Consider the following 11,557-nt stretch of genomic DNA (forward strand, 5'->3'; position numbering starts at 1 on the left):
TTTGAATCACTGGACATTTCCAAAGATGAGAGGAAGGAATCCAGTGGTCGCGGCAGGAGCTGGTTTTTTACACACACTGCATAAACTCCGCACAGGAAACATTTTTACCACAGGAGGCCGAGACATGAGAGGGGGCAGTTCATTAGAGCTTTTACACTTACACCCCGCCGGGACTCTGGAAACCACTAACCAGTGAACGAGGGATTTGTGCGCTGCTTCTATGTATGCAGTGTATTGACAGTATTGAAAATTAATAGAATAACATGTATTGATCTGAAAGTATATGTTGTTTTTTTTGTTAAAAAGGCAGATCTTTAATGACTCCTCCTTTATGCAGCATGTGACCTGCATCAAGCCAGTGCTGTCACTCTAATATGACCAGCAGTAAGTCTATATGAAACACACCAGAGTGGAGACCAGCCTCTATTCAATGTATGTTGCATAATATATTTTTGACCAGTTATTTCCTATCTAAATGCTCCCCACTCTGCATTATATTGTAGATTTATTTGTGCTGATGAATCATATACATTCATCTTATTAGTGGTCTAGGGACAGCTGCCACAGACCACAGCTCATCTCAACCCTGTGCAGGATAAGACAAACAGATGGATGGATAGATGTATGTATGGCCAAGAGGCAGTCACAGTACATGCAGTCTGTGCATAAGTAAATATATGCCTAGAAAGTTATTGCTAAAGCACATACTTCAGCACTGTATGATTACTGCTGTCGTATTTTGACCTTCAGGGCCCCCGTATTAAACCAATCAGGTGGCTCTATCAGCTCCATTGGTAGCAGAGCACAGCAGTAGATAGACTGTCACTGGCCTCCTGTCGTTTGCAGCTAACTTTACTATCCTCTTGGACACAATCTGAATGTTGTCTTAAGGTTAGAGACAAAATCTGGTTTTGGGTGGTAAGAAAATGAAAGTGATCAGCTACATTCATATATTGGTATACTTTTATTTTTACCACTGTTAGCCTTGTAAAAAGTTTTTCATTCAACAGCTGCTAATATTGCAAAATTAGTAAATGAAGTATTTGATACAGCAGTTTAGCATTAGAAATGAATTTTGAATTATATATTGGTATTTCTTTGACTTATCTAGTATTTGGCCTCTCGCTTTAAATTAAACAATTTATCTTTAAAGAAGTTATTTATTACCAGGTGATGAGACCGAAGTTCTTCAGCTTGTCAGGGCCAGCCATCAGAGCATAATAACAACAACAGAAGCATGAGCAGAGCAAATACAGTATTTGGACACATGTTTCCTGACACACATATTTTCTCCTGCACACACACAGTTGTCATACCACATGTCCATTGAAGTCAATGGATGCAACATCTCCATCACTTCACTGATTTACATTTTTGTCCCTCACACTTGCTCAGTTAATAATCACTTCCTCTCTTAACTTGACTCTGAATTGTCCCAGTGTTACATGCCAGCACACAGGAGAGGAGGCAGGTTACACAGTTACTTTAATAATGCCCCATAATGCATTTGTCACTTTGGTGATGGATTATAACGGTTGCATCTGTCTCCAGTCAGTTGACGGTCACAAGACAGAGTGTACTGGACCTCAAAGCCACCTCTCTGAGCGGAACAGGAGAATCTGTGCGTCCCCACGCTTAGGTACCTGACGCATGATCCTAGAAGGTCATCATACTTCACATCCTCATCCCAGACCTCAACTTTCAGTGCCGAGTGTGTGTCCACCTTCGTAAGAGAAGTCACAAGTGACACAGATTAGCATTTATTTTAAACTGAAAGGGAATGATGTGTGCATGTGCACAGCTAAAACAGTAACATTAGTACAATCATCACACTGTCTTGAATTGTTTTTATTATAACATGAGGGAGACCTCATAAGAATTTGTGCGCTGACCTGTAATGAGCAGCTCTACTAACCTTGCCCAGACTGTAGCGAGCGTTCCACCAGGGGTTGTCTGACCGGATCATATGAGTCCTGCGATAGATGGAACCAAAGTACATCTTAGCGTAGCTGTGAGAAGGAGAAAAGAGTTGAGATATTTAAGTTAGTGTAGCTTAAAAATAACACCTTCAGATCTTAATCCTTCACTCCATTTTACCTTTCAGTCCTTCCAACTGGATCTCCTTTCAGACCCCAGGCTCGGATGATGGTCACTGTCAGCGTCCCCCTCCAGGCCTGTCTGGGACAGCAGTTGGAGGCAATGTTGGGGATGTTCAATCCACAGTTTGGTTCACTGGGTGCACTCTTCACAGCGTTATCTTTTAAGTACTGCTGTATGGCAGCCTTCATCCCTGCCTTCTGCAGGTTATTTGATAATAGCTCAAACATTGGTCGAAGGGAGTAAAAAACAACATCTGGGTGATCCTTTAAGGTGGTCAGCCAATTCACAAAACCCAGGGAGTCATTATGGGAGAGTGAAAATTCCCCCAGCCAACCACTGCCTCCTGTCACCTCTGTGCTATGTTGGTGTAGACCCGAGCTGTACATAGTGGAGAGGTCCTGGTTCTGCAGGACCTTGTTGCAAGACTGTTGGCTAGCAGATTTCCCCACCTTCCCCAGGCCGATAGAGACACCCACTGATAAACAGGAGTGGACCTGGAGGACAGTTTGGACTTAAAGCAGCTTGCTAATGATTGACAGAAATAAAATACGCAGTGTGATGACACTGTGCTTCCTATACCTCGTTTGAGGAGAGCCCGTTCAGTGTGGACAGACAGGTCCGTGCAGCTGTCACTCGCCTTAGTCGGCCACCAAGGTGAACCTGAAAGGAAGCACTTTGTTGATGAGGCTGTTTTTAATTAAATGATAAAACACAGTGTGTGTCTGTCTTTGTGTGTACTAACCTGGCGGATGTAATGTGTGCCATAGGTATGTATAAGATCATTGTACTGTGCCGTGGTGCTGGAGTTATAGAACATTGGCAGCCCGGCCAAATCCTTCTTGAACTCTGAGCTGAGGGGCGGTCTGGATGATACACGGTAACTGGAAACAAAGAGGCAGATTAAAGAAGTAATCTTATCTGACCGTAAATATGATCGGGGGTGTTCCCAGCCGACCTGTAATGGCTGCAGGTGACCCTGTGTGTGCTGAAGTGGTAGCGGTCCTCACTGGTCCTTTTTGAGGCAAACTGATACACAGAGGAACGTGTTCCTCCCACCTCCAGGCCAGCAGACACATACTTCTCTACCTCAAGACCAACCTGAGAAAATACATGAAAAAAAGTGCATGAGCTGCTGGACGTGGAACAGTTCTCTCCACGATGTATTGTAGGGGCCAATGTGAAGCTCCAGTTTTACAGCCCACGTACAAGCCTAGCTTATGCTTTCTTGACAGATATTAGAAGTGAAGTTTTATGTAGCTCTGAATTAAATTTAATTAAAAGATCCATCCCTTAATAAAGGGTTTAGCTGCCATGAATGACATAATAGTGCCACTTCAGTTCAGTAGCTGTTTGTTTAGACAGGCCTGCCTCAGCCCCACTTACACACCTCGAGTCTGGCACTGCTAAGATGGTATCGATCTCTCCATGATGGGAAGATGAAAAAGGTTGTCTAGCCTGAGTACTGAGAGAAGGGCTCCAGAAAAAGGAGCAGTTGCCCTTGACTTAGTGCGCTTGGCCCTCAGTTTGATTTTTGATGTAGTTGGGGTGGCTGAAAAAGCATTGGTGTAACTATTAAGAGCCCAGTTTCAATTTGTGATTCATTTGTCTTATCCATCAGAGTTTCACTTGGCTTCACACACACAATTTTATTAGACAGTGAGTATTATTTGTGTGAAATAATTTTGTGAGATGTTTCCTACCTTCCAGTCACTACTGTCCTGGGAGGTGTATGTGTCAATCAGTGAGCTGTGGACACAATACAAAGAATCACTACTTCATCTCAGCTTGATTTCACTATTCTTATTACACTCTCAGTTTGAAGCTGTTATGTATGTGACTGTAGTTAACTTGATACATTGGGATGCAAGCAGTGGATCAAGACTCAGTTAGATCATTGTGTCTCCACTAAACAAAAGGTTGAATGTCATGAGAATGAATTAGTTGAGAAAACCCATGTGCAGGTCTGTGCTTTTAGCAACACAACCCTCTCTGTGTGTGGATCATACCTAACAGAGGTGTGTGCACTGCTGTAAATGTCAGATTTGCAACGGCTGAACGATCGCCAGTCCACTGCGGAGACTGGCAGCTGAAAATGATAGAGGAGAACACCATGAGTGACCCAAACACATACGTACGTTGAGCTGTTTAACTCAGTGTTAATCTTTAAGTTACTTTCTGCAGCTCATTTCCTTGAAGACAATTGGTGCAGACGGTGCAGGTGTCATTTGAGGTGAGGTAGGTCCTCACGTCAACCAAGTAGGCTCCTTTTCTCTGCAGGGTGACCACATCGAAGCCCTCACCCACCAGGTTGTGTCCTGGCACGAAGGGTGCAGACCTGCACTGGCTGCTGGTCCCAATCTGACAGGTCAGAACAGGGGAGGAGAGGTATGACAGAAAGAGGAGTAGGCCCAGGGAGAGAGGGGGTGAAGCTGGAAAGCACAGCATGGCTGGAGACCGAGAGTCTGACAGAGACAGACAGAGAAAGGGACACAACTGATCAGCTGATTATTAATGAAGGAACAACAAAAAGAGACTGTTTATCGCATCTATCGCACAGCCTCTCCATCTCTCTCTCGTCTTTGTGGCGACCATAAAGCTACAGGTTCTTCCTGGTCCACAGTGAAATTTGGATGCCCTCTAGTGGGCACTGAATTTTAATTACTAAATGTTTATATGACACATTTTCTGTGCGTCATCACAAACTCAGTTTGTGGCATATTTATTTATGTCTTTAGTAGTAAAGCGTAGTATTCAGACTGACCCTGTAATGGATGACAAACAGTGTGGAAGTACCTAGATGCCAGCCTTTACCCTCAAAGTGCAGTTTGCACAGTGCCACCCAAAGTAACAGCTCATTGAAGTCTGAATTTTATCCTGCTGTGTGATAAAAGATTGTAATCACAGTTTTATGAGCTTTTCCATTATAAACAATATAGCAGCTATATAGCAGCTATAGCACCTGTGATTGACCGCCAGTAAATCACAAACAGAATTGTTTCTCTCTGCTGTGAAGTTCCTGGAATTGCCTATTGCACAATACACGCATCGATCTCATGTGAGGACTTAGTTACACGTAGATATCTACACATAAGAGGAAAGAGAAATGCACAATAGAAATGGACACATAAATGTCATGCAAACAAAGACTGTACCTGTACACATCCACACATCAAACGTCACAAATACGAGCTGCAGGAGCACGAGCATGTCACACTGATGAGCTCTAGAGCCTCACCATACAACTGAGTGTAGAACTAATAACGAAACAGAGGAACCAGAAATATTTTGCACATCTGTTTCCATTATTATTCCTGTATGGGAGCCTAAATCACACTATCCTCCAAATCCTGCAGTAGTGCATTCCTGTTGAACTGATCTCTTCTATAAAGAAGTTATGTAACACTTTAACAAGTTTCTACCTGTTCAGAATGTCAAAATAAAGTTGCAGCTGTTGCTCCACTGTCAATAATCCAAATCACAAACCAGAACAAAGCGATGCAGCAAGGTTTGATCAGAGAATGGTGGAGGACGGCTATTAATACAAGAAAAACAAGATAAAGAGGGAGATAAGGATGGTAAAAAAAATAAAGTGGGATTGGTCATCCAGGATTAAGGAAATGGCATTGGATTAGTTTTAACAACTATGGTATATAATCAATCAATGAACAGAGAGCTGCTATTTGATGTTGAATTCATTTCCTCAATAAAGCTAAGTAACTAACATGGAAAAAGATAGTAGACAATCACCCATATATTGCTTCAGGTTGTTTTAGTTAACTGTGAAACACATAGAGCTATTTTTCAGTTTTATTCTAACTCATTCACACAGACTTTACATGCCTACCACATACATGCATGAAGTTGTCATGACATTTTCAACCAGTAAAACAAGCACTTCCATCTTTGTGTCACCAGCACATATGCTTACATCTAAAGCCAAGAGGCTGCTGAGACCAATATTTATTTAGATATTATCCACCAAAAAAAGTGGATAATCACAGCTGCAGTTAAGTCCCCTACCAGACACATGGTTCTAAAGAACTACCGAGTTTGAGTTCTTGGTGTGTAACACCACATTTTTTCAGGATAGAGTCATATTTTTCCAACATTCATAACAATTCCTAATGGCTACACTGCTTTCAATGTGTAAAAATTACTTTAACGTTTAGAGCTTACTTGAACAAACTAGACCTAAATGTGCACACACACACCTTCCTTTTTTCTACCCTCTGTCATGTTACAGATTGATTTCAGTCTGTGTTTAATGACTGAATGCAATGAAAAATCATACTAACACAAACACAGAGAAATGATGAACAAACACATGACTACAAAAAAAGATTTTCTTTTTATTTATGCCCCAATGACAATTCATCTTAACAATCTGCTTTTAAAAGCTTGTTAAAACCTGCAAGCTTCCAATGGTGCCATCTTAGCAAGGAGAGAACCCATGCACTTTTAAAGATTAAGGATTATGAAAACAAACAATACTATTTGCAAATGAACAGAAACATTAGAATATCAGTGTTTTCTCCAACTGCAGGTATCTGTAATGTCTAGCGGGTATTTTAAATATCTTAAATCTATTCACCAAAACAATAATCCTGCTAGAGGAGTTGCTTTGGCACATACAGTAGAAACGGAAAAGCTAACAGGAAAAAATACAGTAAATGGTCCTTTTTTTTTGAAAACATGCACATACCAATAACAAGCTTTCTTCGCTCAAGTGAAAGGGTTCCACAGAGCTGTCACCTCACACAGGCACTCATGTTTTTTTTATAGAATGGCATTTAATAAAAGCTTGAGGTCTTTAAGGAATAATAACCTGGAACACTCCTTGATTTTCAGTGTAACGAAATGATTTATAATGCAATGCAAGTGTTGTTTACTGGGTGATGCGTGTCATTAAACCATAGACTTGGTTGGGTTGGACTGAGTGTGAGTGTGTGTTTAAGGAGGAAGTACAGTGTGTGCCGTCCCTCCTTTCAACCAGTGCGGAGGATGATGTGGACTCCAGAGTCAGTAAAAACAGGGCCGCTCATATCTCCCACTTTGAGGGCAAAGGATGCGTCTTCGAAAGGCTTCTGCATTTGACCTGAAATGAAAATATTTTGAGCACATTATTACTATGCTAGAGTTTCACTTATCTTGGGTATGTCATTCTGACTAAATTCAGATCAAACTGGAGGGTTGCCACCACAGTGCTGGGAAAAGAGAGCAGTGATGCCGGAAATAATGATGAAAATAAAAAGCAACACAATGAAAACATTCATTTTGGTGGAGTAAATTAATACAAATACAATACTACAAACAACAAGCCATTACAGGTTATTAAACCTCCTGCTTTAAGAGTCTTATTTAAACATGTGGAACCGATGTCAGCCTGTGATGCCATACCTCTGCCAAAGAGTCCCAGATCTCCTCCATTCTTAGCTGAGCTGCAGTCACTGAACTGAGAAGCCAGGGACTCAAACGACTCATCTCCAGACTTGATCTTTTCTATGTATTCTGCATAGAAAAAAAAGAGACATCACATGGTATTGATCAGATTTCATCACGTCCCCTCACCCTCTCTGCTCAGTCCTGCCCTTACTTACTCTGAATGAGCTCCAGGGCCTCATCTTTACTTCGTGTAATATTCTGATCCCGCCAGGAAGATGGACGACGTGACTGATTATGCTTCACCAGGAGGTGTGAGCAGCGGACCTTTACAGAAAAACATACTGCTCAGCATCAGCACAATCAGACGTTATCTACTAAGTTTGACTAATCATTTGAACAGTTGAGACTGCTTTGAAATAGTACAGAGAATTATGAATAATGGCTTTTTCAAAATCAATGGTGTGCTTATTAATGCTCACACACACACGTATGATCTGTCTTATCTAATTTGAGGTAGATGAATATGGCCAATGTACCACAGCCACTCCTACCATACTCCCAGCAGATCACTAGAGGTCCCTGTTTATTAACAATTCAGAACAGCTTTGCAGCCTCATGCAGCTTTGTGCAGCCTCATCATTAATTTCTACCACACCACTAATGAGTTCAGACTTGTTTTTATGTTGTGCTATATGTAATACCGTACTCTGAGAGGTGTTCTACACTGTGTGGATATGAGTACATTGCACACAACCTTATCTGGCTCTCCACGGCCATCTCCCACTGGACGTTCCCACTGGCTGGCATTGGTGATGTGATTAAAATAGTACACTTTGCCTGCAGGGACACATAGAGAGAACCATTAAAGTTACAAGCATTGACTTTAGCATTACACTGGGACAAGCTGAAAACACTGTGACATTTTATAACACTGCAAAGTCACTATAGTAATGGTGATATCTGTTGTTCACATTCAGGATCCCAGATCTCTGGTGCTACTACATTAGAGCAGATTATGTCTCAGCTGGGACCAATCCAAATTTAAATTGTTGTCTTTAGCTACGGTACATGAAAAAACAACATGATTTCAGTGTATGTACAGATCAGGTCAGGTGCATAGGCTGTAAATCTGTAGAAAGAAAGCGTTAGTAGAAAATTCTGGATGCGTTCCAGTCTGTGCTAGCAAACAAGTACTGAGTTTGCACATTCTTCTGTGATGTGATGCAGCCACTATCAACTGAATTAGTTTGTATTTATGTAGCAACCTGACACTTTGATCTAACACATTAGGATGATCTGTTCCATTTTCTTAAAGAGCTAGTCAGAGCTAGAGGTTCTCTTGCTGAAAATAAGTCTGCTGCTGACTGCCACTACTACTGCAGCCTTTCATATTAAACACGACCCACTTGTCAAACACTGTTGAGTGTAGATTTGAGACATCTGCAGAGATATGCTACAGCTGACAGGGCCAGCACAACGTGCACCAAAGAAAAGTAAACAGCACAAACATGTAAACCTAGCCGAGGCTCACCCAGTCAAGAGTGTGGGGCGGGGTGACGTCATGCAGGGCCCTACTGCAGCCAGGTTGAATGAACCAGCTATGGCGCGATTATTAAACCATGAAATAACAACCAAACATCACATTTAATAAAGTACACTTACAGCGCCAAGTTGCGCATCACTAAATGTAGCTTACTGAAATGAATCCAGAAGTTCCTGCTATCTTGTTTCATCACTTAACCACGATGCTGGGGCTGCTAGCTAGTAGGCTAAGTTTACTTCATACTGCCATTTAGCAGGCTGCTTAGTACATTTATCTTCTTGTGGCTGATATTTCTTTACCTGAACTGCGGCTCATTCTTTTCTCCCATCCAGCCGGTAAATTCTCCTCGTCTGCCATGATTTTATATGCAGCAACGTTTACTAATTTAATCTCTACACAGATACCGTGTGACAGAAAGCGCTGCAACTATGCTGGATTACGACATTTAGCAACGTCTTTACGGCACAGCTTGTTTTCAGAAACAGGCACGCCTTTGATTAATGCTTTCTGTGCTGCCATTGGTTATTAGAGATGTCAATCATCTTTGTGCTCATTTGATTGGACAGAAAACCTCTACGCAATTAAATCAGCTTTACGGTAAACAGGACCGAGAGCTTTCCAGAAAATATCAACGAGTGGGAGAATATTTGTGTTTCCGCATTTGAACCTCCAGGTATTTGGATATATAAACTAGTATACAAATTCAGATTACTAAGAGAAAATGCAGCTACTTGTGCATGTTTGTAGTGTTACGCACGCTGGCTCTACGTAGCAACTACCGGACTAGACTATATCGTGAGCTCAAGCTAACGTTAGCTAAACAAAACAACCTGGCTGATTTAATTTTATATTAATGCTTCTGTTTCTCCCGAAAGATTGTGTATTAAAGGATCGCATAATCTGTGTCTCTATATGTAACTGTTTTATGTGGCTAATGGTTTCCCTCACAGTTCTTATGGTTTTAATCCATGTGATAGTTACACCTGTTTAGCTAACTTTTGATGATCTAACAGGAACCGAAGATGATCGAGGTGGTTTGCAACGATAGACTGGGCAAGAAAGTCCGAGTCAAGTGCAAGTATCCTTCACTACTGAATGTTTCGCTTTGTCACATTTACAATGCCTGGGTCAGTGAGCCTAAGAACAGACAATTAAACTCAATTCAACACATACAGGTTTGGATTTAAAAATATATATTTTTGGACATTTTTCTTCACTGCATGTGGATTATCAGGTTTAATTTAACCACTCAGCAGATACAGGAAGTAAGGGTGCTGCGTTACCCATTCTGATGCTTTCTTAGATTTCACAAAATTCACTTCAAGGTGCATGAATCAACCAGATAAAATTAAAGGAATGTAAAGATAAAACTAAAAATGTGTACCTGTGAATGTCCTCCATGCTGCTACACTCGTCCTTCCTTAACTACCATGTTCCAGCTCAGAAGATACTATTGGAGATCTAAAGAAGCTCATTGCTGCCCAGACAGGAACACGATGTGACAAGATTGTGTTAAAGAAATGGTAAGAGATGAGATGTCCTATTTAAACATAACAGATGTCTATAACTGTCTTCTGTTATCAACTACAACTATCTGTCTTCTTTTTCCACAGGTATACAATATTCAAGGACCATGTTTCTCTGGGTGACTGTATCCTTTAAGCGATCTAACAATGTTTCTTAAATCTCACTTCTCTGTATTTGTTATATGATAACATGTATACAGAAGTCAATAACAAAACTACAACACCTTAAAATGGGCGTTTCATAGTAATTTTAAGTACTAGGAATAACCAGTCCAGTGTAATGGCAAATTACTTATTTTGTCAGTACACTAATTTTGTGGTTTGTATGGGAAAAGTTTTGTAACTAAGTAAGTAGTACTAGTAATGTAACTAAGGTAAATAACAATGCACTATCAATTTGATTGCAGAAGAGCTGATATATATAGATATTGGCATCTATAATTGGCTTCTGCTTTTGAATACATTTTTATCATCAGAAATAATATTTAAAAATCGTTGCATACAGTCTTAACAATGTTTGTATATCCTATGTTAGTGTTTTGCCCCCTCAGCAAAACAGCAAGAGCACTTTTCTGATGATTAATAGCTCACATAATCACTGTTGGTCTTAACAACAACCTCTTCAGATGAAATCCACGATGGCATGAACCTGGAGCTGTACTACCAATAGACCAGAAAAAGGAACATCACAAATGTGTTCCTTGCTCGCACGCACACACACACACACATGGAATTGATGGGAATCTGTTGCAGGAAACCACCATGATCAGACACACCAGCTTCAGTGTGAACAGAGGAGAAAACGTCACGTAGGCCTCAGTTTTAGCTGTTTTTGCCCCAAAACTATGGTATTGTGTAAAAGACATGTTGTTCTACATTTACTTTTGTTTTGATATTTTGGAATTAAAGTGGATATTTACCTACCTAAAAAGCTGAGTACCTGTCATTGTTGTCAAGTTAAAAAAAGTAAGATAAGATTCGTGTTCCATTGTCTGTGGTACTGTTA

At 40.8% G+C, this 11,557-nt stretch overlaps 3 protein-coding genes across 3 annotated transcripts; 1 reads left to right on the forward strand and 2 right to left on the reverse strand.

Moving 5' to 3' along the window:
• Window positions 1-1,065: 1,065 nt before the first annotated feature.
• LOC114437855 (perforin-1-like) lies at window positions 1,066-5,466 on the reverse strand. The gene is made up of 10 exons (XM_028408789.1): window positions 5,253-5,466; window positions 4,273-4,562; window positions 4,107-4,186; window positions 3,801-3,846; window positions 3,056-3,198; window positions 2,843-2,981; window positions 2,680-2,760; window positions 2,098-2,594; window positions 1,916-2,009; window positions 1,066-1,723 (listed from the first exon to the last, which is right to left on the reverse strand). The coding sequence occupies exons 1-10, from the start codon at window positions 5,305-5,307 to the stop codon at window positions 1,511-1,513; spliced, it is 1,638 nt and encodes a 545-aa protein (XP_028264590.1). The 5' UTR covers window positions 5,308-5,466; the 3' UTR covers window positions 1,066-1,510.
• Window positions 5,467-6,429: 963 nt separating this feature from the next.
• pin1 (peptidylprolyl cis/trans isomerase, NIMA-interacting 1) lies at window positions 6,430-9,472 on the reverse strand. The gene is made up of 5 exons (XM_028407441.1): window positions 9,325-9,472; window positions 8,237-8,319; window positions 7,698-7,806; window positions 7,498-7,608; window positions 6,430-7,195 (listed from the first exon to the last, which is right to left on the reverse strand). The coding sequence occupies exons 1-5, from the start codon at window positions 9,380-9,382 to the stop codon at window positions 7,086-7,088; spliced, it is 471 nt and encodes a 156-aa protein (XP_028263242.1). The 5' UTR covers window positions 9,383-9,472; the 3' UTR covers window positions 6,430-7,085.
• A 90-nt stretch (window positions 9,473-9,562) lies between these two features.
• Window positions 9,563-11,482, forward strand: ubl5 (ubiquitin like 5). The gene is made up of 5 exons (XM_028408649.1): window positions 9,563-9,698; window positions 10,039-10,103; window positions 10,465-10,548; window positions 10,639-10,676; window positions 11,178-11,482. Exons 2-5 carry the CDS (start codon window positions 10,048-10,050, stop codon window positions 11,219-11,221), a joined length of 222 nt encoding a protein of 73 aa, XP_028264450.1. The 5' UTR covers window positions 9,563-9,698; window positions 10,039-10,047; the 3' UTR covers window positions 11,222-11,482.
• The last annotated feature ends 75 nt before the right edge of the window (window positions 11,483-11,557 follow it).

This window comes from Parambassis ranga, chromosome 1 (genome assembly GCF_900634625.1).
Source record: "Parambassis ranga chromosome 1, fParRan2.1, whole genome shotgun sequence".
NCBI lineage: Eukaryota > Metazoa > Chordata > Actinopteri > Ambassidae > Parambassis > Parambassis ranga.